This window comes from Pithys albifrons, chromosome 3, assembly GCF_047495875.1.
Source record: "Pithys albifrons albifrons isolate INPA30051 chromosome 3, PitAlb_v1, whole genome shotgun sequence".
NCBI lineage: Eukaryota > Metazoa > Chordata > Aves > Passeriformes > Thamnophilidae > Pithys > Pithys albifrons.
Genome location: NC_092460.1, coordinates 72,233,083 through 72,260,942, shown reverse-complemented (window position 1 = coordinate 72,260,942; position 27,860 = coordinate 72,233,083). Strand labels below are relative to the sequence as shown.

Here is a 27,860-nt window from a genome sequence, read left to right as displayed (position 1 = left end):
TTGATATAAAAATCAGTATTTATGTAAAAAAATAATGAACTGCATATTGTAAAATCAGTCAGTAACAGTATGAACCTTCACACAAACTTCTACATTTTCAGACTTCAAAAGGTTACACAGCAAGGCAGAGAGACCTACGTGCAAGGCAGACTGCTTCCTAGTTTCCATCCCAGAAATTTACACCCTGAGCCTGCAGGGAGATTAGAAGCAGAACATAAACTCTGCTTACAGCACAGTGTGGTTTTGTACTGCTAAAGCATTTATCCAGCTCACAGGAAGCTGGAAGTCAGAGCCAGCCTACCTGACATGGAAATAACCACAAAAATTAAGCTTCTAAAATGGAGTTGGAATGAAGGTGCAAGTCAGCAAATGGATCCTCCATGTTCAACACAGGAACCTTTTTGGAATCCAAAAATCTCACTTTATGAAGACTTCATCACACTTAGACAGGTTATCTAAGTTCAAATATAATTTACAAATACATTTTATACCATGCAAGTTTAAATATTTTACTGTAACACTAAAATTCAGCGCTTTCTTCATGTTTTTCTCTGGGAAAAAAGTTTGTATTACATAAACAGACCTTTTTACACTAAGATAGTTGAAGAAATCCTAATCCTTACCTGCTACAAATACCATCACCCTATTGACAGTAATGCATTCATATTGTTGATGGTCTGCCCCCAAACTATTTTAAAGCCATGTTATTAAAACAATACAGTAACAGGATATATTCTCTAAGAAACCCATCTACTACACAGTCTGATGAAGCATCAGAACTTTTACTACAGCTCTTCACTTTTAGGTCCTATGTACTCTGTAACAATCACTAGGTAATATTTCCTAGTATGGAAATACAACAGCAACAGATTTCCACTGTTGGGTTTTTTTTCTGCTTTGAAAATGCACTATTAAAGCTGTAAAACCGTGAAATTTTTAAAAAGTATCATAAAGCACCTTCAAAGTGAATTTTTACTTAAAATACACCCTCAACTCTGCTCTACCTTTTAGAGTTAATGGCTCTACAATGTTCAAACAAATGCTTTTTAATATAAAGTTCCCCTATCTATCAATGGAGAAAACTAGTATCACATACTAGCTACTAATTTCTCAGAAGATCATATTTATAGTGTGCAGTTTACATCTGAGATAAAAACAAGATTGTCAAAACAGTACTTCAACATGTAAGAGATGAACATATAAAGGCACGTACAGATTGTCAATGTTTACAACACATTTCTTTGAAAACAGAATATTTTCTGCTCTTGTAAACAACTTTGTTTACATAAAAGTTCACACCTTTAAAGTGAAGTTAGTGCTGCTGACTCAATTATTGCTACATTCACAGTTTAAGAGAATTTTAGACAATGAGGTACACTCCCAAATAGAGCCATCTTCATTTCTTCCTTGTTCATTTGATTATTAGATAACTGAATTATGCAGACTAAAACTACTGACCATAGAAGCCAGTAACACCCAAATCATTAAATCCAAGATAAACATGAGCAGTGATTAAACTTCAAGAGCAAAAAGTCACCTTTGCAGAAAAGTTCCTGTTCTTCATTACATGAATATTTTCTTCATTTTTATGTATGCTAGTAAACTTTAGTCTGAGCACACTAAGAGCCCATTCAAGCTGTATTAGTATTCTTGCAGCTTATGACCAGTATGTTACTTCAGTCTCTTGATGTAACACCTGGAAGTCAAAAGTCACCTTCCCTTTGATCTTCTGGCATACAAGTCCCTTATGCTTTTTGTTAGCTGCTTTAAGAATACTTTGTAAACTCTTCCACAGTATGTATGCATGGTTTTCTGTAATTCCAGTTCTAGGGGCTGCAACAGTGAATGAACCAGATCATCTCCAAATGAATACTGCAAAGAAGACAAAAAAATTTAAGGTCAATATGGAAGATTGGCATTATTTAGAGGTACTAGAGTTTTGTAAAAATGTTTCTGAGCATTGTATTTGCATTCTATATGTTAATTAAAGATTTTCAAGAACTTTGAGTGCTTCTGAATGCAATAATTGAAAAACACCTCCAAATTACAGAAATATTCTCTAATGCTTTCAGTAAGCATAACATGAAAGATTTTTTTAATGTAACTAGATGCATGTAGTCAGAGAGGAAAGTAGGAAATTTCAAATTACCTTGTTAAAATAAAAAATTACAGACCTAAAATGATTTCTGGTTATTTTTCTTGTTGTATGGTAACTTTCTCAAATGGCATATAACCTTTAAGTAATATAATTCTTATAAAATTATAATGAAACAGCAGTATGAAAAGCAGCACTACTGAAGTTTCATTAAACTGAATGATGGTCAAACACATACTGTGTTTAACATAGGCATGAAATAAAGTTGTCATTAATTCAACAGTGCTATATTTTTATAAACAAATAATAAGTTAAAACAGTATTTTGAAGTAACAATTTTGTTCATCTCATTACCATTGAATCATCACTTTTTTACATACTTTCTCTGATATGTTCACATACCAAATGGGATCATAAATAACAGAAAATAATTTTTTCTTCTGTTTTTGACAGTATTCAAAGGAAACAAAGAAACCATATTTTTATGGAACACAATCACTTTCCCTGCACCGTATTCTCAGACCCCCAAAAGTACTTCTCTTCAATTTATATCTCTATGACAACATGCTATAAAGCAACATTAAAATATACTATTGATTTTTGTAGGTTATACACACACAGTGGCCTGCTACATTAAAATGTGCATCAGTGCTAAATTTTACAGCTCTTCAGTGAGTATACTGGTGTAGTGATAGCTTATTGGATGACTTATCTGCAGAATGAAAAGAAGTCACTGTGTTTAGTTTTTAAAGGAACAACAACATATTAATACACAGAATCTCTAGAAAAGGTCAAAACACAGTATATAAAAATTGTTTTACAATCCAAATCTAGATACATATAAGTGTTAAAAATGTTGCAATAAATACACACAAACTTTGTGAATACGGGGTTTTTCCTGCATTTAAAATCTTCAGAGAAATGAAGCTTCCAGTGATGCCTTGTTCAGCCTGGAGGAGACTGAGGGGAGACCTCATTGCATTCTACAACTTCCTCGTGAGACCAAGAGCAAGAGTAGGGGCAGGCACTGATCTCTTGTCTGTGGTGACCAGTGACAGGACCCGAGGGAATGGCCTGAGGTTGAGTCAGGGCAGGTTTAGGTTGGGTATTAGGAAAAGGTTTCTCACCCAGAGGGTGGCTGAGCACTGGAATAGGCTCCCCAGGGCAGTGGTCACAGCACCAAGCCTGACAGAGCTCAAGAAGCATTTGGACAACGCTCTCGAGCACATGGTGTGACTCTTGGGGCTGCCTTGTGCAGGGCAATGAGTTGGACTCAGTGATCCCTGTGGGTTCCTTCCAGTTCAGATATTCTGTGATCTCCAAATGCTCATGTAAAAAGTTTACCAGATGATTTAGTAAATGAATGAGAATACAGCTTTTTAAATAATTGGCAATGACAGGCAATGTTTTAGAATCCTAACATAGACATAGTATACACTACGTTTCCAAAGATGCTCATGACAACAGGAATATACTGGAACTCTGTCCAAATAATAGAGGAGAAACCAGTGAAACACTTAATGTTATTTAAAAGAGAAAAGGATTACTATGTTGTAATCAAGGTGAGTATCAAGCAAAATATATGCAGCACGATAGATAAAAATACTTTAAAAAATAACAAGTACAATGCTTAAAACACTCACATTTTTTATTGCTTCATAGACAGCCCTAAAAGTTGGTTGTTTATCATCGTGGTAAACACCTCTGTTTCCATGAAGAATAAATATACCTTCTTCTTCAGCTGCCTTACAATTGCTTCCATAGATGCAGTGGTCAGGCCGATAATTCCATTGGCACGGAAAGACATAAAGACTTTCTGTATGGAAAAAGGAGAGCTCTGGATTAAGTATCAAAATTATTTCAGTAAATATACTAATCTTCTCTTTTTTTCTTAACACTGCTTCACAGATTTCTGTACAGTTCTTTAGAAATCTAATAGCTAGTTAATTACACTCTAACAAGTTCCAGTGCTGTGTCAATGTAAACTCTCAAAGTAAATGCTTTCAGAGAAAAAGAGGAGCAAATAGTTCCTTGAACGACTTCACCGAAAAGTTTGCTAAAAGAGGATTTTCCTGGATTTTTGAACATCATGGAAAAGATCAGCTTTGTAGTCCTAGACTTAAAATCAAGGTGGATTTACCTGGATTGTGATAAAACATAATGTTCAATAGATCCTGATCACCCCATGTTATGTTCAATTTGTATTTCTTCAGTAGTGGCATAAGAATTTCTCTCCACTGTAACCGGACTGGTGTCATATCATTCTACGAAACAAAACAAAGCAAACAACACACATTCAGGAAAACTATACCTATAAGGAAGTGCCTTACACAATCACAGCAATTTTCATTTCAAAGTTACAAATCTCAAATGTATAGATGATTTCTTCCTTTTAATCCAATGAGCCTATTTAAGGAAAGTAGTTATAGATACTTCCAATATGCTTTATATCTCAAGTATTAACTTGGAAGGAAAATTAGATGCATCTCCTACTTCTATTTAACTACCACGTTAGATTTTTGTCTTCAAGATTCCCCTTAAACATCTTAAGGTAAGAGTTCCAAGAAATAGCAAGGGTTTTTTATACAGAAGTAAGAGCTAACACTAAAACTGCATTTAAGTGATGCAGGAAGTAGATGGGAAGTATTAAATATCCCCATTTCATTAATTTCTCTTTTTATCAGAGTCATAATACACATAGGTTCTAACATTAACGTCAAAAATTCAAACCAATTCAATATGAAGTTAGTGCTTAAATAATTCCAAACATACAGATAAAAAACACAGGCTACAAAGTAGTGTACAAAAATACACAGATTCTTCAGAGGTTTTCAAAAGAATTTTCATTGAGTTGAACTAATTTTTTTTAAGTCGCTGAACTTCCACAGCAAAGGCACAACTTTTCCCCAGTAAAAGTCAGTAAGACACTAAACCCACAGTTGTTACTAAATTCCAAAATGCTTGACTCAGCAGAATCACTTTAAACGAAAAGGAGTTCTTTTAAGGTTCTGGTTGAGGAGGTGCTACTTGGGGTTAACTGGTCTACAGTTTACTCCTTTGCCCATATTACCAATGAGATTAAAATCTACAGCTTAACTGGTTACATACTGCAAAGCCAGTTTCTTATCTTTACACCATCTTTAAGCTCAGCTAGAACAGAAAAGGAACAAGGCCGCTCACTCTGTACCTTGTACTTCAGTTGTGAGAGTGAGGGTGGAATAACACAAAGTCCCAAAGAGAAAATTACTAACAAGTACAATATTGTAACTCTTGCCTCTTTTTAAGAAATTGCAAAGAAAAAAATTAAATTAGAACTCCAGTATAGATTGGAATTTGCATACAGGAACATCATGTTAATAGACAAATTACCAGGAGCAAAATATTCCGTTTTAGAATTACAGTATCAAAGACTTTTTCGTCGGAGCTCTACGGTGACAAACTAGAAAGTGCACAAAGTAGCAGTTCAATTTTTATTCTTTCCTCAAATCATTTCAGCCATCAAATATGAAGAGCTTTCAGAACTGAAGACTAAAAAAAAACCACTATCAGATTTCAGACAAGAATTCATACAAAAAAGATCTATAGCCTGTATTATGTAAGAAGCCAAACAGAATATTACAGTCTCTTCTGTGCTAAAAAATTTATGACTCTGATTGCCTGCAAGTATTTGATGAGAGCAGGCATAAGAAATGCACATGAGAATTCTTCTCTAGTAAGAATTATCATTAGGCTCAGTGCAATGTGATTAAATGAAATAAAACACAGGGTTAACACCAAGCTAAAACCTTCCAAAAAGCAAATAAATTGGGCTGAATCACAGTAGGTGAAGGTTAGTCCTTCACCTGAACTTTGGCATCCATAAAATATTAACCGAAGGTTTAAATTTAGACACAATGCTAATAATTAAAAACCAGAATTAAATTAGCTCACTCACACCAGGATAATAATGGTAAGAGAACATACAGTAGCAAATAAGGTTTTAGAACAAGACATAGAAATATAAATTGTTAAAATCATTATTTAGTACAATTTTCATTTCACTTGTAAAGTTTCAATAGCAGTGACATCCAGCATTGATCCCAAGAAGATGCAAAGCAAGTAACAGCATATATCCCATAGCCAGATGTCCAGAAGCAACACTACTTGACAAACAGTGCTGTCAGGTTTAGGTATTATAAATTGTAGTATTTCAATAATCTTTGCATACGTAAAAAAGTTATATATTAACTTATTAACAGTGATGTATAATGACACCAGCATGGGAGTCACAGAGCAAAAGAAACTATTGGAATAATCCTTTAAAATACTCTGTTGTAACTTGTGGTGAGATCAAACAGCTTGAGAAGTAGAATGCTGACAGAACTGCTTTTCGGAAGTTAGTCAAGTAAATATGAGAAACGACTCCATGATAACTTACGGATTTCCAGCATATAAGCCTTGTCTCCAATATTCAACAATATGCAAAGACTGTTAAAGAGATTTAAGAAAAAAACCCACAATAGGGAGCATTTCTGTGATGCCATCAAACTGATACAGACAGGCTCGTATGAGCTGACAAAGCTAGTTTTATTTGAGAAGAAGAAAATGTGTAAGAACAAAATATAAATAGGGACATCAAGGTGTTTTTCTACATTTTGGGGGGATCTTGTTTGTTTGTTTAGATGCTGTGCTTTAAATAGTTTGGTCATTATTCATTTCTGTACCAGAAAACTTCAGCCTGGCCAAGGCTGAAGTCAGACTTCAAGAGCTGACACATTTAGCCTTTTATTACCTTTCACTTAATTCCAGTATGAAAACATAAAACTGAGGAAAAATTCTCAAATAATCCAGCAATATCTAAACCAGTTGCAGTTGTGTCTCACAAACAGTTCACCAACTTAGAGCCAGCCCACTTCCTTCTGGTTGCATGACTCTATACTGCTGTTGCAGTACCAGTGCAGTGCTAACACTTACTGGACGCTTTTGCGAGCTGATTTACTTCCATAACCCAGCAGATGGATTTCTTTTTTCTACTGTTACCAAATTGAATAGATCATAGAAGGGACCAATAAACACCAGAGGCTAGGACAAGGTAAATAAGAAAACCAGGGAAAAGCTAGCAAGAGACAGCAACCTTCTTTTAGAAGCCATTAGTTTTTGTTCAGGCTCACCATATTTCTTAGAACTACAGCCCTAAGCAACACTGAATGGTAAAAACAAGAGTTTATAATGGTTTAAGTCATAGAAACTCTCTGAGCTTTTGATTACTTTTTTCTAAAGCATATCCATGAACCTCTACTTTGCACACTCTATCTGGACTTAACTTGTTGGGGGCTTGTTTGATTTTCTCAGAACTTGTTCCTTTCCATGACTGCCTGGATCTCAGGCATCACAACAACTTTCATCATAAATGTGATAAAAGTCATTGCTCTCTAATCATATTGTCTCACTGGTCTAGGACTTTTTGTTAAAACACCATATCTGTGATATTTGCTATACCTCTTCCAGCTTAAAAAGTATCTATATGTATACAAACACAAAAGAAGTCCCCTATTATTCCCTCTTCCACATCCTAAATACTCCTGCACGTTTTACATTCCCATTTTATAACTGCTGCTTAGCAAAGACAACATGCAGGCACTAACCATGAGAAGCTCCATTAAGGAATTCTAGTCTCATGCCCAGTTATGCAGTGTTTAATGACCACACTCTATTCAGTAACACTTACATGCACGCATATGTATCTCTACATACCACAGGATATGCTGAGTTGGAAGGGACCCACAAGTATCACAGAGTACAATTCCGGCCCTGCACAGGACCATCCCCAAGAGTCCGACCATGTGCCCAAGATTATTGCCCAAATATATGCACACATGTGTGCATACATTGCATATATTTGTGCTGTACATATACACAGAGACTCAAGACACACAAGACAAGTAACAGAAGTAATGACTTCTGAGAGGCACCAGAGATTGCCAGGTAGTTAGGATGCTTGTCTAAAATGATCAGACCTGACAGTCCTGAGAAGATTGAGGCTTTAATAAGCAAGTGGATAAAGGACGACTTAATCCTGGAGCAATACATGGAACTACAGGTTTATTGCTACCCAGACAAACACTATAGCCATTAGCTGAAGTCTCTGATTCTACTTTTTATTTATCCATCTTCTGGCTCCTCCTGACTCTTACAAATCAATGTGACAACAGAAGAAAGATGCTTAGAGGCCTCAAGCAACTCAGTCTAATTCGGGGCTGAAAAAACTACAACAGACAAAGAACCTGCAGTTTTAAATCCACAGCACTGGAGGGATATCCGGATTCAAAACTTCCACTGTTTAGATAAACACTCTAGCCACTACAGTGTCATACAAAAACATCTACAGGCAGCTTTTTAAAGATACAAAAATTCCCAGAACTTATAAACTCCTTGAACAATTTATTGAGCCTCCTACATGAATATAAACAAATTCAGAGGTTTCTATAAAACAATGAAGCGTTTTCTAGTTCTACTCTATTTGACTGGAATAATTAATGGGACACAAAATGGAACAGCTACCTGTAAAGTCCAAAAGCATCTTCAGCGTTGTTGGCAAGGAGTTATTAGGACAGCCCCTACCCCTGAATTTAGAACAGATCTTACCCCTACCCTCTCTCTTCCCAAGGTTTCAGGTTAGTACCTACTTGGTTTCAGTCACAAGGGAAGTTACACACTCTCAGGCCTACTGTGTACAGACTCAACTACACTAAATCTTCCATAAAGTTTTGCTGTGAGGTTTGCAATTTTTCCTATTGACCAATTGTCCTTCTCTTAAGGCATTCAAGGAACCTGAAGATGAAAACAGTCTCTGCAAGTCTCCATGAACAGCAGAGGTTTTGTAATAAAGCTTGTCTATCTTTGGGCTCTGTGATGCTCTGCAAGCTTGTGGGACCACACTCTAGCTACTAGGGGAGACAAAACTAAATGGCTCTCCTGCTGAATGTTCTCTAAAGTTCTCAATAATCAATACTGTATAACAACCTCATTTCCTCCTTTGTCATTACTCAGGCTGCACTGTCTCGCTATGAGGTAGGAGCAGAATGATCAAGCAGTATCCCTCCAAAATTTCAGATAATCTAGTAACTCTCTGATTAGATGTCCCCAGGCTGTTCTGGCTGACTGAGCATGCTACCACAAGCCTGGTACTAGAGGACACTTTTCCAGTGTGTCCAACAAGTAGAAGGACTAAGGCAGCAGCATGGCTTAGAAATCACCAGGTAAACTCCTGTCAGAGACAAGTCTGGTCACTGGCAGAAAGGTCTGATGCAGAGTCTAGTCTAGAGACTCCAAAGCTTGAATAAATAAACATCGCACTTGCTAGAAACTATACAGAGAAAGAGGTAAAACATCTGGATGGTCAGCTAGATGCTCAATATTTGTTATAAAGGGACCTGAAAGATACCAGGCAAGGTTTTAAATAACGAGGGGTATCCTAAGAGGACATATCAAAATGCTTCAGTTGAAACAGAAAATCCATATATGTCGAAACACCATGCATCCAAACACTGTATCTGTGTTTCTTGCTCAAGAAAATTAGTCAGACTCCATGAAAGATGTACAGGATAATGAAAACAGGGATGGTGAGGGATGAGGAAAAGCACAGGAATGGAAGGAAAAGGATTAAATTCATGCAAGAATTGAGTTCTCAGCAACTCAACCCCCCAGAAAACAAACAACTCTCCAAAAAACAGGTATAGAGAACACACCATCTATACAGAACACACCATCTTACTTTATTTCTTTTTTACAATCAAGCAAGAGTGAAAGAATATTTTAATGTGCATCACTAGTCTTAAAGCCACAGCGCACACAGAAGTACTCCTGGACAAGTATGAATTTCAGAAGACATGCAAAAGCAAGGGATAGAAGTATATATGCATCACAGAGAAGTGGAAGTCTAAGTTTGAAGTGACAGTAAAGCTCTAAGAACGATGCCAAAGAATTACGACTAACTAATTGGGAAAGAAATGATGTATTTCTAACACTTAAAACAAACAACTGAAATGGAGCATAGGAATGGGTTAATTGCCTTTTTTATTATTTTTAACTAAATCCATCAAAAAGGGCTTTGAATCATGTGCTTTGTTATCAGGAAGCTTTGCTTTGTTTCTGCCTCCCTTTCTCAAGTGGCCTTTCATAACTCTGAATACTTAAAATAGTGCCAACTCCAGTGCCAGTAGCCAACTGGGTAGCCAACTCCAGTGTCAGTTCCTTGCCCTTAGTTGTATGATTGCTCAGTCTCCAACTCATCAGGCAGACTTGCTTAGTACAGCACGTACTAAACAATATGAGAAAGACCATTAAGTTGAATGTTTTCAGAAAAATTTGCAAATTTTTTTTTGTTCAGATTCCCCAAACCAGTCAGTATACACAATCTTCCTCACTACAAAGAGAAGTTCAGTGGCCCACTTAGCCAGAAACTGCACATCATGTTAGGTATACTGAAGTTTGCCAGGCGGTTAATAAGAAAAGCACATGGATTTATACTTTGCCTTACAGTGAGGTTTTAGATACTCAGCCCCATAATAAGGAACAATTATAAAAATTCACTTCCTCCAAGGCTGGTTTTGGCTTAATAATCAGACACTTCATTGCATAATAAATACACATGGCAAAATCAGGAACACATAGCAGATATTCTCAGGACTTGGAAAACATTCCAGCCCTCTAGAACCAAGAGAAAGTCGCAATGTTTCATTTTGAATTTCAAAATACTCATGAATTATCTCACCTACTTAAAACTGTACATATAGACTTAAAACACCAGTTTTAGGTGTTGAGGAGAAAGGACTTCATATTGTCTTCTAGAAAACTACAGTTAATATTATTGACAATTTTAGTATTCTACTTAACCTGTACACTTTTGAAAATTTTACTCAAATTTTAGTAAAAACATGAAGTTTTCAATAAATTTATAATCCAGGTTGTACTGAGAAGCCCAACCAGAAGTCTGGCACAGTATGAACAGAAGACCAACCTTATCTTAGTGTTCACTACACTAAAAATAATTCGCTACACAGAAGTGCATTGTCAGAGGTTAAGATACATGCAGTTTTCAGTCCCATGTTTTTCTCATTATACTTTTCAGTGTTTTCATGTCTCCATATGCTGTAATCAGTTAAACAAACAAATAAAATAGACAATGCAAGATTCCACTGATGATATATACAGAGAAGTTTTCTTCTTTGAGCTTCTACAGCTATATACTATAGCTACTACAACTTTCTACTTTAACTACAACTGAGATAATTCATTCTCCATTTTTGCTGTATTCTCTGAATTTCTCTAACAAAAATACATAGCAAGAATTTTAAGATAAAAGCTGTTTATTAAATTGGAAATGGGAGAGAAGTAATGTCTACAGAAAGTTTATATTGCCCCTCTCATGATGCACTTCCAAAAGCTTTTGATTGCATTACTATTTTTCCCTAATGAAACCTCTCTCAAACAGAGATGTACTTTCCTCCAAGCATAATCACACAGCACTGCTCTTGTAGTTGCCTTTCAAGTATGTAAGAAAAAAATTCCCATCTGAGAAGCAGTGACCATTTCTACTGCTGCATGCACTGCTTTCATGAATGTAGTAGTAAATACTTTCATGATGAACTTAATTGTCAACAAAAACTATGACTTCAAAATACGTAAGAAGATACTTAGGGTGTTAATCACCTGGTTTAAAAAGTAAAAGATCAAAATTTGGAAACCTTCATTTTAAACAACTTACTAAATGTTTTAGCACCACCTCCTGGTCATACAACTACACACATGTTACAAGTTTACATTAACTTTTTTCTGAGATCTCTGTAGTGCATTAAAAATGCTGGCATATCTACTGGCAAATGTAATTTTCAGCAAATTTTATCAAGTCAAGGAGCTCTCAGAACTAAGAAAAATTAAAACAATCAAACACACTTGAAATTAGAGAACCCCAAGCTTTACAGTGAATGACATTTAAAAAATAGTATTTTAAACACAGTGTACTTTGAGAAGATTACTACAATTACAGGGAAAAGATTTTGAAAATTACACATGAATTTGAAACAGGATTAGAATTAAAATATACAAGTCCACAGAAAATGCAATAGGGGCAACACACATACCTTGAAATATTTTCTTCTGATACGTGTCATATTCATTAACATGACTCCAGAATTAATTCCAGTTAGTCCATAATAGGGATGTCTAGCAAAGCGATTATACCACCCAATACGAGGCTCTTCATGTTCTGGTGCCATTGCAGCAATTTGTGTGGAGTTGAACTTTCCCAGAAAAGACCAAATATCATCAACAGGCCTCAAAAACAAGATGTCAGTATCAACATACAGCAGCGAATCCACATTTTTGAGGATTAACTGTGAAAAAAAGGAAATTTAAACCTAAAGTTTTAAGTTTTATTGAACTTCTCTTCATAAAACAGAAATTGCTACCATTGCACAATAAAGTTTAACACATTTTCATCATATGCAAATAAACTCATTTTAGCCTGACAGTTTGCAGTCAATAAAGTTGTCATCACTTCTCCCACTTTAAAGAATTTTTGTAGAGGGCAACAGAGGTTTTATACAGAATAGTAATGCAAACACACTCAGTCTACATTTCATACGTCAGGACTCCTCAGGAGTAGGTCTGGAGGCTCCTGTTCCCTGGCTTTCCTATGCAGCTCATCAGACTGGGGAGAGACATAAAAGCCCCAGCAGAGCATTTGGGAGAGACATGCCACTGCTCTAATTCACCAAGCCTTAATGATGATTTCTGAAGTGTCTTAGATGAGCAAAGAAAAGGCTGCACAAAACACTGGCAACAACAGCCCATTTTTTATTCCATTTTCTCTAACACTTCTCAGACCTACAAATGCAGGAAACTTTCCAACTAAATAAGGAGATGAAGTGTCATAAATCCTTCTTACCTCTGAGAGGATGACATGACCTATATCCCTCTCTGAGGAAACTGTGCCAAAATGCAGCCAGTGACAAAAGGATTTTTATTCAGTAGGGTATTAGTACCACAGAAGGTGGCTAAATTCAGAGGATTTTTTTAGGATGTCATAAAAGTAACTTTCAGAAGTAGTAGTAGCCCTTCATTTCAAACCAAGCAGATATCAGATTAACAAGGACAGCTTGAGCCTTCATAAACAAACTACTGGATTGTTCTATTACAGAATAACTTACTGGCAAAAATAGCCTTTGTGAAGCACATGGTTTAAACAATTTCTTCCATTCTGCTGCACTCTCAGTTGGAAATGTTATTGGATATAATGTGTAATTAACTTTTCCTTCATAGGGGAATTCATCGAGCTATGTGAAAAAAAGAAATCACAGAAATTACTTCAATTCTATTACAAAAAATAAATCAATCCCGTATTCAAGCTGATAACTGAACACAACTGCAACACCTCTTTTCCATAACAGAAATGCTTTCCAACTACAAGAATCTGTCAGCTAATCAAAATACTCAGACAAAAAGTGGCACCTGCAGGCCGTTATGAAAAAAATACATCATATCAGATCACAAGCAAAAAGAATGTAAAATAAATTAGTATTTACAAAAGTAAGTACATTAAGTAAAACTCTTGCCCTCAACTAGCTTCCAAAGGAGAAATAACAATGAAATCTCTCGAAATTTAAAATAACTTACTCCATTTTTGCCACAGTTACTGTCTGCATAACTTTAGTGTATATACATTAGCAAGTATAACATACTAATGTCACAGTTAACAAAACATTTTAAGCACAAAAGTACTAAAACCCTCCAGTTATATCCTAATCAGTTTCTAAAACTGCTACTACTGTCATAATGTTATATTCATTAACTGCAATTTGCTAAAATTAGACATAACCATGTCTACCATTTTCAAAAACTGGTGTTTCACTGTCTAAACAATATAAGGCTGACTCATGCTGTAAGCACAGGGACAAAAAAGGATCGATATCGAAATTTTTCTTGTAAAGACAACTTTAAATAAGCTCACACAAGATAACTGGTTTGCATTCAGAACATCAGAAATTTGTATTTAACAGATTTAAGGTGATAAATCAGGAAGGTTTGGTCTGTCTCTAGAAGGAACTTTGATATTAGCAACTGGCATTCTTCCACTGAAAAAAAATTCAGAAATTTCTACCCAACATTAAGAATGCCTTATTACCTTATACTTAGATGCCCACATCTGTGCCACTGTATCAAAAAACTACTACCCAAGCAGAGAAATTGCTATATATTACTCAAATTGTGCTACAAATTGATTGAATACATTCTTTGAATACTTACTATGTCTTTGAAACTCTCATGTAATTGGTCCTCAGCAAAAATATGAAAGTGAAGAGGTCTGATGCTGAAAATAATGGCTGATTTCAACATAGTAACAGTCTCCTCCAGTCTTTCACCACAGGCCACCACTGCTAGATGCATTTTCTCAGATGGATGTGTTTTCATATAATCATATCTGATACAAAAATATTTTTTTCATTTGACATTATTTCTAGCACAGGCTTAAAGAAAAGCTCTACTATTTACTGCAGGAAGTAACTTAACAAAACACCCTTTGTCATACTGAAACCAGCAAACTATATCTGAAACAAAACATAAACTACATCATTTCACCTCATATGTATGGTTACATTTAAGCTGAATCATTCTCGTATTCACTCCCACTATCCCAGCCTGCAAGGGAAAAACCAGGCACAGAAGAGCTATACAGAAGCTACACCAATGTTTACTTTCTTAGCAATCTTACTATCTATTAATAACAAGGAATTTCATCAAAATAGCTATTTTAAAAGAAAGATTACATGAAGTTACATCGACATGTGAAAGGCTGACAGCACATTAAGTCTATACATGAGTTAATTTTTTTCCCTTTCCCTGGACTGAGTACAGACATGGGTAAAAACGACAAATACAGCAGCTTTAAACTCAACAACAAAAGTGAGATAACCTCCACTTTCAAGAAGTTCTGTTTAAGAACATTTTGACTGATCTAGGCATTTAGAGAAATGTTTGACAAACTACCCATTCTTAGAAATTCATCAAAACAGAAATTAAAATATGTGATTCTTAGCACAATGTAGATACATTGATCTAACTATGTAGATACATACAAGTTTTCCTTTAAATTGCCAGTAGATACTATGCAAATATGGCTTTTTTTTCTTTAAGTCACAGAATAGTTACATACATTATTTTCAGTTCCAAGAGGCAAAACATAAGCAAATTTATCACTGTAAAATTGCCGAATTTTAGTGCCATAAATAATCGCTACATTTAAAAAACATTCTGAGTTTTTAAAGAATGTAATGATCTGGAACTAAAAAAATCTGGTATCCCAGGGATTTAAGATTAGTAAAATTTTAATTAGAATGTGCAGCCTTAAGTCAAGGCTTGGGGCACTATTAAAAATCCCGTGGACAAAAGACCTCATAGATCGGATTCAGATCCCAAATAAGGCACATAAATGAAGATGCCAATATATGAGACCGTGTCCAAAGTCTCATTAAAGCCAACAGAGATCTAGTGCCAGATTATGGAGTATAGACAGTAATTCATCTTATTTCAAAGCCAACACCTAAGGCTTGAATCAATTTTTAAAATAGGTATATATATATATCCCCCACCTGATCTCCAGCAGCCAGTCCAGAAGGACTGGGTGTTTTCAAAGACGATGATGTATCTACTAGTCCCAAGGAGATTTCTAGGATATCTAAGTGCTTCTTAATTAACACCAAGCATTTACTTTTCAGCAATGAATTGGCTTGTAACCTGGATCATCCTCTATGCTCTTTCAAGTTTAATGACTGTTTAAGTATGGCCAGACTTAGTGAACAAAGATTTGGGTAGGGCTCTCCCCACGTGGGTGTGCCCTTCCAGCCTGCGCAGTGGATGTTTTAGGTGAGGCACAGCGTGTGCAGAACTGGCCCCACTGTTTAAGTCCTAAGGTTCATTTGCCACGGCCGAGGGAGCTTGGACAGTGACAGTGAAGTCCTCGGGACTGTCACAGCATCCAGTACTGACCGGGGCTGACCCTGCTGAGCATCCGAGATCTGACAGGATGGGATGGCAGGGAGGCATTGAACTGCCAGGCGATGGTCCCCACTGAGACTCGAACTCAGGTCCTTGCGATTCAGAGTTCAGAGTGCTCTCCTTTATACCACGAGACTGCCCACTGTTTAAGACCTACTTGACAAAGACACCAATATGCAGATGTCTATATTCAGATGATTTAATCTGCAGACTGAAACCTTTTATGTCTTACAGCAAAATCTGAAAAATTAGTTGAGTAACAACAACAACAAAAAATACTGAAATGCAACCAAAGCATGCCCATTCAGACCTTTATACATAAAACTAATTTAAACAATACACCATGTAGTAAGTAGTAATGTAAAAAACACAATGCGAGCTGAAGATGATGAGGGTAGTTGAAACCCACAAATAAGTACAGTGCTGCAGTGTGAACAAGCTGCAAGCAGCAGATTAGCCTCATCACTAATCCACTGAAAAGGGAATTACAATAATTAAGCCCTGAAGTCATGAGAGCCTACAGTGATATTACAAGGTCATGTAATAAATAAGGGCAAAACCTACACAAACCGTACAGCTGCAAGCCAAGCTCCTGAACAACATGTAACACGTGGCTTTCCATGAATAAGGTATGACAAAAATTATGCCAAAGCAACTCTAATGCACACTGAGATTCAAAGACTCTTTCTTATTGTACCTACATCTAGTGACATCTGTGAATAAAAGAACATTTCAAGCCACACAACAAAAACTCACTGGTCATATTTATAATTCTTTTACGGTTGCTTTGTTCACACAATCTGTTCTCTGAATTTCTCACTTCATGAGCTCAATCTTTTAAATATGTGCTAAAAATAATTTTTAAAGGCAAAAAAAATATTTAGAAAGAGCTAACAACTTCATCTTGTACAATATGAGGAACAGCTGGAGTCAGATCCATAAATTCATAACAAAGTTTTATCCCTGAACTAGATGGAGCAAAGAAGCTGTTGGAAAGAACAGGCCACCATTCCTTCTGGGGATTATCCACTACAAAGGGGATGAGATATTAGATCTCAGAAATATATTAAGGCACAAGTTATGAGACTCCAGAATTGTGGTTCTCGCTCCAACTCCATGAAGAGACATCCTTTAGTGGTTATAAGCTGCATTTCACTTCCCTGCATACAGACCACTAGAAACCACAGCCTGACACTAGAGGCAGCACAAAATACAAATTGTCCAGTAGAGCTTATCAGCTTGAGCTTTGCAGTCTCACCTCCAGTGAGAACATGTCTTGTGCAGTGTTGGGTGGTCTGAGAGAACAAAACCATATACTTTAGAACATGCTGCTCAGCAGCAGCACAAAGCCAGGTACATGCCTTGCCCTCAAGTATTTCTGTGTCAAGTGTAGACCTTCATTCTAGGCTGAGTAATTCTGCTGTGGGGTTAATAGCCTCAGAGAGGAACATAGCTGCATATGCTCAATAAATCTGCTACAAAAAGGTTTTCCAGAGCCTGTCTGTCAAGACACTGCTTTATATGTAACAAGTTTTACCATAATGCATTGTATATTAAATTAGGATTTCTAGGTCAATTGCAATTATGAAGCTATTATTTCATAATAAGCTATAGAGGTTTGTTTTGACAGGTTACTCTCCTACAACCTTCACTGCATCCCAGCTGGACTTTTTGGCGAAAAAAAGAAAACACAACCCAAATCTTATCACCTCTAAAATATCCACCAGCTCCAAAAAAATCTTAGCTCTGTCCTCTAGACTTGACACAAGGCATGGCAGTGAGGGTCACTTGCATTTGTTTAAGGCAGAGTACTCCTATTCTCACATAGCACATGGAGAACAAGGGTAAGAGGGTACCAAACACACAGGAACACCTTGTATACAACTCCATCTCCTTTGTGATCATTCATTCTGCTTTACTGAGGTCACAGTACAGCAGCTGCTTCTGCTGCACACATACACTGCTGCCTTCCAGGCTCCACACCTTCCAGAGAAGCCACAGCATTACAATCTGGGAATCTTCAAAGAATTGCCAGTGTGACCAGGGCAATTTTTTCTCCCTTTTTAAGCTACACTCAAGTATAGAGACCCTCTTATTATAGAAAGCCACAAATCCATCTTACTTCTTTGTTCCAAACGTGGTGCATTAGAGTTCCATTTTTCCTCATGGGTTGCTGTACTACTATAAGAACATGCCGAGGGATCAACAGGAAGCTCCCTGCTCGAATTCACTGGTAATCAAGCTCTCCTCTCCTACTGCCTTAACATGTCTGGTGGACCCAAGGAAGGAAAGATGAGCAGCCAGGTACTGAGAACAGAGTTGTATAAATAACTCAAGCATTAAATTGACCTCAGTTGTCCTTTTAAATTTTACTCTGGCCCATTCCTTGAGGAGTTTCCATTTTTAATCTAATTGCGTGAGTTTTGAACAATGTAAAAACATTCGTCATTTTCTAAGAAAATCACCATCATCTTAACTTGCACCACTAGTTATTATGTACCACCACTGAGTCACATGACAGTAACACAAAAAGACTAATTTTGTATGTTACATACAACATTTTAAAAATTCTTCTACATTTTAAAAATTATTCTACATCAAAGCAAATTCTCCCACCTTGTTCTGAAAAAGCTACAATAGCCTTGCTTCTCTTTGACCTTTTCTCTGTATGGTCTATAATGTACAAGGTATTCAGTATTCAGCTTCCTAAACATAGTTACTGAAAAAAAAGTCTCTCAGTCCTTCCATTAACACCATTAAACAATGTTTCCTTGATATTATAACCAAACAAACTAGGTTGTCAGGCTCAGCTGTGTTAAAGTTGTTTACACTTACTAAAAGAACAAACAGAAGCCTCCCACAAATGTGTTTTCCTCTTCAGTATAAAGAGCTAACTTCATTATCAATGCAAATATTTCACCCACTGAGGTGTTTTTTACAATTAGCATGGAAGGAAGAATGCAGCAAAGCCTAAACTGATTAAAATGCAGCTGTTAAATCATTCCCACACATATCAGAAGTAGGATCAACGTAACTACAGACATTATCTGGATTTTAAAGTGATGAAAATTCTAGTTTTTACTCAGCTTACCTCTGTACTACTGCAATGATTTAAAAACATGTCACGATCAGAGCTTATTCTGTAAAAGTATGCTAATGATACCACTTGTGTATGACATCCAAATGTAATCTATTCAATTGCCAACTCAAATAGTAGATTAAGTTTGAAGGTACAATATATTAATAAGTTTAAACTGACCATAAAAGTATGAAGTGCCATCCCCCAATGAGCCAGATAGTTTAGAGAAGTCTCTTTTTTTGTCACAATTCATGTCAACACATCCACAACACGTGAACCTCAATACACTCAAAAATCAGTAAAACTTTGTTTATGAGCAGGCAACACAAGTTAAAACCCACTTGAGTGCAACATCTACCAACTGTAATCAGGCTGGTCAGACAGCATAGTAACGACCCTAAGAATTTCTTCTTAATCAGTTCCAGCAGGAAATAAGCAGCCATACCAGCCAGATGACATTGTGCACCTTGGAAGGTGTCCTAGAACAGATGGGCATCATCCAGACCATGCAAAACCTGAGTCTGTTATCTTTATCAGCATTTTTTACACTTTGATAAAATCTGTAACACAGTATGTAACAGTGATCTCAAGCTTCCTCTGCCAATGTGCAAGCTAACAATGCTCTTTGCCAGAAGTCAGCACAAGACATTCTCTCTCAATAAAGTTGATAATCAGAGTGGTGGTAAAAAATGTGGGGGCAGAATAGCTACAAAATTCTTCCCACATCCAGAATAAGCAATTGGTCTTACACTGATTAACTCAGAGACAAGATACTTATCCAATATTAGAATCAGCACCTGCTCAGAGCTCACTGATTTCAAACGATCTTGAACTACTGCATGAGTCACACTTATTTGTAAAGACGCAAGGACACAGTCTATGCTTTAACATACTGCATGTCAGAGAACATTCTAAAAGGGTTGTTTCAGTGGTTTTGGATGAAGTACACGCCTCAAATTCTATTAAACACATAACTTGAATTAAAAAAATTCAAACAACTACTAAGCAGATCTGTCAGTTTTTATTGCAAGTTACACCATAGGTATTACTGTGCAGCAAGTCTTATTTTAGGAAAATAATTAATTTATCATTAGCTTTTCACACTATATTGAGGCTTTTAACAGATGTTAGCAAGTTTCTATTTAATGAAGCATGAAGCAACATAATGGGAAAAAAATCTACTCTTTGGCGTAACACTTGAATCTACAATTTTAAAAATAATGTAACAGGAAAAACCCAGCTAAAGGCCATCACAATATAAGTAGGTCAAATGCATGTGAAGCAATCAAAATATTTTGCTTTCTCACCTTGCTAAATAGCAGCTATACCTGTCTGCAATCAAATAATAAAGTACTATTTAATAACAGATCCTACCTAAAAGCAGCTTCCCAAAAGCAGTTCACTCCACAAACATCAGAGGGCAGCATCCAATAGGAATTCCAGAAAGATACAGACAAATTCTTACACCTAACAGAATAAGACAAAAATAACCTATATAAATGTTACTGATTTTATGGCAAAGTTAAATGGATTATTTTATAGCTGAAACATAACTTGAATAGTTAATCACTTCACAAAAAACTGGCTATGTAAGGCAACTTGAATACAGAGGAGGTATTAAGATGCCAAACAGGAAGATTTTTAAGGAAGAATGGATCCCATCCTTTAGCGCCCCCTCTTGTACTTTCAGAGAGAGAAAAACAGCGGGGCTGCGATTTCTGAGGGTCCTTCTATGTCCTTGGCGTAAATTAAGTCCATAGGTAACAGAGCACATTGCAACACTTAGTACTGCTAGAAAGAACTCCTTCACCTTTGCAGAGGAGCAACTGTAACTTTTCATTTTCAAGGTTATATTGTCCATTTAACACAATCCCTATTCATCCAGTACTCCGTTCAGAGCAAACCTGCAAATCTGATTTTTAATAAATAACAGGGCTTTGCAGTACCAAGGAGTTCCATTGTTTCAGGCTAATGCAATACAGAAATAATCACCATATTTGGCACATTGTTTTTCCTCCATTCTAATAAGCAAGACTAATAATTTATTGACGTGTGCTACACTAACAACTAAAAAAGAAAGTTTTACTAGTTCACCACTACATTTTATGCAAGACCAATACAGGAAATATTTAAAAATAGAAACAGCAGCATATTTTCAAAGGTTCTGGTGAGAAAATCAACATCAAGATTTAAGATTGGTAATGAGCAAGCAGAATATGGTAAAGCAAGGGGATATACTCTTGAGTGACCTTCTCTGCTTCTTGTTCTGGTAACAAAGAGCCAGTGGTGCTTATTCTCCTTTGAAAGTTAGTATCTGTGAATGAAAGACAGGCAAGAAGAAAAACCAACACAAAAGCTGCTGATGAAAAGGTATTTAAGAACTATAGTTCAGAACTCTACTGGTTTTGCAAGTCTGAAATGAATTGGTACCATCTTGTAGCGTCATCTGGAATCTGTAAAGGCCAATGGTGTGCAAATACCAGACAACAGATCAAGGTAGCATCAAAATATGGCAAGCTGTTTATTTCTTCTTTATGTAACACTTGAGAAAAACGACTTGATAGACACAGAGTATCACACAGCCTCATAATGTGCCCGAGGGGGATGCAGTTCTTTGGTGGAGATCACAGGAAACCCTTGTATACTGTAGATACACGTGTTTCCAAGAGTTTTCAAGCAATATGATCTCATGACTTAAGAATGCTCTCCACAAATAAATACCAGGTACAAAACACAAAAATATAGACTGTCTAGGATATGTGCACTCCTTTTTACCAAAGGAAACGGTATAAAACCACAAGTTCTCTGCCAGAGTCTTTTTTGTATCAACCTTTGTAGCTTTTTTAAAAATGTCAAGGCATATTAAGACCTTGCACTTATCTGAAGAATTTTTACAATCTCTACTGTGTACCTTTTTGAAGTAACTGTTTCTCAACACTTTTAGGATAAATTAATAGACAATCTCTCAAAAACAGTTTTCTGGATTGGAAAATTATTATCTTATTATCACAGGGGATTCCTCTTCCAGTTGTCAACAACAGCCTTCTTAGCTATCTTGAGGACCACCATACCAAGGCAAGAGGCAAGTTTGAAGCAATGCCTAAGTCATTTCTCTGACACATAAGGCCTTTCCAATATTCCATTCAGCAAAACAACAAGATTATAGTCTCGGATTTGAGTCATAAATTTCACGTTGAAAACAAAAATCTTACTAGGATAGGTATGTATGCAATTTACCTAATGTTACACTAAGACTTTTTTCCTTTCAACGGAAGTCTCTCTCAACTGATCATATGCTACAATATTCCTCAAGATTTTTGCAAAGGATTAAAGACTGGAATAATCAGACAGCATTTTCTTCTCATTATTCACAACAAGATCACTTCAAATGCCACTCATGAAGATATTATTTTACTTATAATAAAATCTGAGCAAAGTTTGTTCTACAAATGATTGTTTTACAAAGCAAGGGAGATGTGTTGTATCTGTTCATCAGACACAGTCACTGTAACCTCAGCAAGGTTACTAGTCAGACAGGAATAGTCACTTTCAGCGCTGGAGAGGGATATTTGCTCACATCTATTATAGTTATGTGATTAAAGGCCAGTCTCCACAAAGAGAAAGTAAAAAATAATGTCAGGTGAAAGAAATGCAGCAATCTAACCCAGGCACATGGAGCACCCTGACCCAGCCCCAGCTCAGGAGAGCAGTGAGTCATGAAACAGGCAGAAGATCCACCAGATGAGCCAACATGAGAGACTCTCCAGACCACCTTACTGACTGCCGAGTGGGAGTACTGCCTGCAGGGGTGTGGGGCTCTCTGTGGGATCAAAGTGGACTAGGGAGGAATGAGAATGCAAAAAACAGTGAGAAGATAGGAGGGTCCAGTCACATGGGAACAGGTTGCCAGTCAATATGACTGGCCATGTTGGGTGCCTGGTCACCAGTCTCCTTATTAAACTCAATTTCTGTTTTCCTAGGTGGCAGGAGTAGCTCTGTCCCATGTGCATGTACAGAGGTCCAAGTGCCCACAAATGAAAAGATGTCCACAGATCACAAAGGCCCGTGAACCTGCAGTGCAGGAACTGGAGAGACATGTGTGCACGTGGCATGTCGGTGTGTGCATCCTGGCCAACATAACCACTGGGAACGAGACCAGCCCACTTGCAGAGCAAGAACCTCGGGAGACAGACATAGAAAACCTGTCTGTATTGTGACTTAAAAATAAAACTTTTCAGAATTAAAGGACAATTTCAAATTATTGTGCAACATACACAGCAACACACAAGTTTCAGTCACGAAGACTGAGGTTCAAGTGAGTCAAGCTTTAACCATAACGAATTCTACAACAATAAGTTGTAATTTTCTGATGGAGATCGGTTTCAAAAATATTTTTCAATCTATGTGGCATCTTTTATACTACTGTAACTTCACAGCAAACAGCAGAATGTCCAATGGTGAGGTCTGCAGCCATGACTACTGCATGTTCCTGTCAGTACCACGTTAACAACTTAAGTTTAATGAACTGCATGAATCAATCAAGAAACAAATTGGTGTCTCATACAGCATAATTTATAACATGCAGGAAAACAGGAAAAATGCATTTTTTTAGTTACTTTCTGTTCATAAGCACACAGGAGTAAAAATCTGGGATGACAAGATGCTCAATGCAACTCCCAGATACACTGAGAATACCTGATTCTTGTCAATAGCTTTTCCTGAACATTTGTAGCAATATTACAAATTTGTCATGACATGTTTTGTCATGGAGATAATGGCTTTATTAGACAGGAGACAGTAAATGCATTTTAGATGTCTGACACATGACAAACTTTGTAACTGGAAAAATCTTGATAATGTTTCATTAGTTTACAATATTTCTATGTAAAATAACATTTGCTAGTGAACGGCTTGACAAATTCAGCATATTTTTTATTGAAGTTTCAATTTAAAAGGATGAAGCATTGAATGATTTGAAGTTTAACTCGTATTTTGAAAGTCTTAGACATCTTCTGGACCAGTTTCTTAAGATGCAAGAACAGCTGAGAAGCAGACTGGTGAAACTGCTGGTTAAGCTCTGATACAGATAAAATCAGCTGTGTACAGGCCAAGGAAAGAACACAATCACCTTCCTCTGCTAAGCTAGTGGGTGTACTTGCTACACTTCTCCACGCACTAAAATCCAGTTAACTCTCCCCTTACGAGGATAGTTATAAAGCAAGAGACCAACACAGTCAGGTATTGGTGTCACACACAGCCAAGCAGTGTAGCTGGCTAATTACAGCATAATGCAAAGATGTTTCATTTGAATACAGTCAAATTCACTGACCTAATATCACAGAACTGACAAGAGACTGATTCCTACTCTCTTTCTACAACTTACTGTTAGAATAGCACTTTTTTGGACCTGGCTAGAAAGACAAACATTATCTACCTAAATGAAGTGATAATATTGATACAATTAACTGAAGAATCACTTCTCAAACAGTCTGCTAATTTACTCATCTGAAAGCATGTGGAAAAAGACTGACTTGAAAGGATACTTCATAGACAGCAGATTGCAGCACTATTTAATGAAATATATGTAGCAAACATATCTATGCACTGTTTTTTGGGGTTTTATGTTTTATATTTCACTTTCTTCTCAGTCACCTTCTGCACCCTAAATCCTAGCAGCAAAGGGAAAAAGGCCAACTACATATAATGCCTTTTGATTGATTTTTGCGTTTTCTGGAAGTACAAACATCAATATGCTTTCAACTTTTTCAAATTCAGATCCACTGTTCATTTAGCTATTGCACATGACAGTATTGGCTATTCATTACTACTCTTCTCACAGGAACAAATAAACAGGAGGACAATTTACCCTCATTGTTAATCTTTTTTCACAGCTAAAACCCAACCTTTGGATTTAGCTTTTAAATTATTAAATTTTTTTTCACCTGTTTATATCAAGTTCCAGGATACAAGCCTTTAGCTTCCAGTCCTCTTGTTCCCCAGACTAGAGCAGCATTTGAAACAAACAACTCCTTACCAAACTGATTACCCAACAAGTTCCCCTGAATTATTATGTTTATTGGAGGATCTTGCCTCAACCTGCAATTCTAGTTTCAATATGGTCCCTTCTTTTCTATTATTTTCTACCTATATGTGTCATCACTATTGCCAAATTCTTCCAGGTGTGGCATTCCAAAGCCTTATTCAAAGCTTGCAGTTTTCATGTTCACATGTTCTGAAAACTAACAGAAAATTTGACTTCCCCATCCCTGATCCCAAAGCATGATTGAGTTCTTTCTGCCCTTATGGCATACACAAATCAGATTATTCAAGCAAACAAAACCCTTCTTGGCTAAAGAGAAGATAAAAACACTGCTGAGTGCATAAATGCCTTCCAGTGATGGTTAGATTTGCTGTGTTCAGGTGTATTTTAAAGCTATCAGTGAAAACAGCTGAAGCAACCCGTTTATGAAAGTTACCATTACTGCATATAAAATGTTAAAGGATTAGAAGGTTATCTGAACACATGTCCTATAGCGTTCTGAACCCTTCGGGATATTACATGATCACAAGACAGTCAGAAGTGGGCATAAAACAGCCATGTGGCCATCGTGCTCAGTCTCCACTGAAGAAACAGCTTAAGTATGGAAACTGAAAAACACCAATACATTCACTAAGATGCACGTATCCCTTACACGGTGAATGTAATGCAGTTTAATACTCGAGAATAATTGAAATAAGCATCTAAGGGAACATTCACATAAACTGCATATTTTCTTCAGTAAACAAGTAACAGACATAGGGTTTTTTCCTTGCACTTCTATTTTAAATTTATTTATTATACCAGTAAAATCTTACATAAAACTGTTAAAGGTAACGCTTATCGTAGTTACTGTGTTCCTTAGAACTAGTTGATATCAACTTCTCCCAACAAGTTTTTAATCATGAACTAGAAATGAGAAACATCATCCTCACATTTATTTTCAATTTGTAATCTGTATTAATTTGAACTAAAGCAAAAGCACCGGGGGAAAAAAGAATCCTCTGAAGTAGCTGCACCAGTCAAAAGGTGGGTTTCACATTTCAGCTGACTCCATCCCTAGTAACTAAGAATGGTACTTTAAGACTGTTAAGTCAGAGCTTGCCATCCTCTCATCCTCCATAACTCCTCTGCACCATCAGCGACACTTTCATAATTACATTACGGGGCAATTCAGAGCGATGAGCTGCCCAAACACCAGGTGATTTCCAGGCAGGTCAGCATGCCAGATCAACTCATTTGTGCGCTTAGACAAGCAAAAGCAGCGCAAGGAGTGGGGGGCGCCAGAGTTCGTGCAGCTTTGGGAAGGAGTGACCATCGCAGAACCATCAAACTCACGTTATTTTAAACTACTGTAGAACTCACGCGGAGCTAGAGTTAGGCTGGCCCAGAAAGGCCTGGCACGAATTTCTCCTCCAGTTTCAGTAAAAGATTTCGTGTCACTCCTCTTTTCCTGGCATTAGGATTCAGGATTCAGGTAAAAAGGATTATGAGACTACATTCTAAAGGAAAGCTAGTAATTTTCACTCCATAATCTCACTTACCCCCTGACCACGTAAAAATTTCTGCTGATAGGAGGCAGGCAACAGAATTATGTAGTTTTGCAAAGTGTGAGACGCTGAGATTTACACTCCCTTAACTACAAAACAGAACTCGCTAGTCCCTGTGAGAAGACTGGCTGTATTAAGGTATCCCATAATAATTTTTGCTTCAATTAAGTGATATTTCGTAACCTAAAGTTATCAGGTTTCAGAGCTGAACGAGCACCCTGAAATTTTCTCCGCGTGGCAAAAGGAAACGCACCCGCCCCTCTCCGCCCGCCCTTATCCCACCGGGAGCAGCCAGGGACGGGCTCTGAGCCGCGGGGACGCGCATCGGCTGCCGGCTACGCCACTTCGGAAAGTTTCCCTGGTTTGCTCCAGGCTTCTCCAGCCCCTGTTCCGCGGGGAGGGCGCGCACAGAGGAGCCGCCGCCGCTCCCCGCCCGCACCTCCCAGGCCCCGCCGTCAGCCCGGCCCGGCCCGGCCCGCACAGCCGGGGGCGCCCGCGGCCCCCGCTCCTGCCGGCCCTCCCCGAAGGAATGCGGCGGGAACCACCGCCCGCGCCGGCCCCGCCCGGCCCCGGCCCCCGCGCCCGGTACCTTCCGGCGCCCGCCTCGCCTCGACCCGCACTCCCCGCCTGCCGCCGGGCGTCGGGCGCAGCAGGGTCTCGGGCCTGCCGCTCTCGGCCGCCGCCGGGCTCCTGCTCCAGCGAGAGGGCCAGCTGGCTGAGGCCGTAGAGCAGCGAGCAGACGCCGCAGCCCAGGCACAGCAGCGCCACCCGCGCCAAGCGCCGCATCCTCCGCCCGCCCGGCCCGGCAGCGCCGCGCGCGCCCGCGGCTCCACCGGCAGCGCGAGCGACGGGCGCGGCGGCGGCGCGCGAGGGGCGGGGCGGGGCGGGGCCGGGCGGGGCGGGGCCGGGGCCGGGCTGGGGCGGGGCCGGGGGCGGGGCGGGGCCGGGGGCGGGGCCGGGGCTGCCCGAGGGCGGGGCCGGCCCGACGGCGGGGGCGGGGCCAGGGCGGGGGCGGGGCCAGGGCCAGGGCGGGGCCAGGGCCAGGGCGGGGGCGGGGCCAGGCCG

General features: G+C 38.1%; 1 protein-coding gene across 4 annotated transcripts; it reads right to left on the bottom strand.

The window, feature by feature from the left end:
• GXYLT1 (glucoside xylosyltransferase 1) lies at positions 1-27,639 on the bottom strand. 4 transcript variants are annotated; one of them, XM_071552373.1, is made up of 8 exons: positions 27,385-27,639; positions 20,583-20,675; positions 14,381-14,555; positions 13,285-13,410; positions 12,217-12,468; positions 4,236-4,359; positions 3,739-3,911; positions 1-1,872 (listed from the first exon to the last, which is right to left on the bottom strand). In XM_071552373.1, exons 1-8 carry the CDS (start codon positions 27,579-27,581, stop codon positions 1,711-1,713), a joined length of 1,302 nt encoding a protein of 433 aa, XP_071408474.1. In that variant the 5' UTR covers positions 27,582-27,639; the 3' UTR covers positions 1-1,710. The 4 variants fall into 4 exon arrangements, with proteins under 4 accessions (XP_071408474.1, XP_071408478.1, XP_071408477.1 ...); XM_071552377.1 differs by lacking the exon at positions 27,385-27,639 and adding an exon at positions 25,151-25,161; XM_071552376.1 differs by lacking the exon at positions 27,385-27,639 and adding an exon at positions 21,458-23,042.
• Positions 27,640-27,860: the final 221 nt, after the last annotated feature.

Bases quoted from the DNA above. Each gene is read 5' to 3' on its own strand.
- GXYLT1 (XM_071552373.1), bottom strand. From the start codon at position 27,581: ATGCGGCGCTTGGCGCGGGTGGCGCTGCTGTGCCTGGGCTGCGGCGTC. The intron at 13,411-14,380 runs GTAAGTATTCAA...TTTTTCACATAG, and splicing joins ATGAGAGTTTCAAAGACATA to CTCGATGAATTCCCCTATGA. The intron at 3,912-4,235 runs GTAAATCCACCT...TTTTCCATACAG, and splicing joins TATGTTTTATCACAATCCAG to AAAGTCTTTATGTCTTTCCG.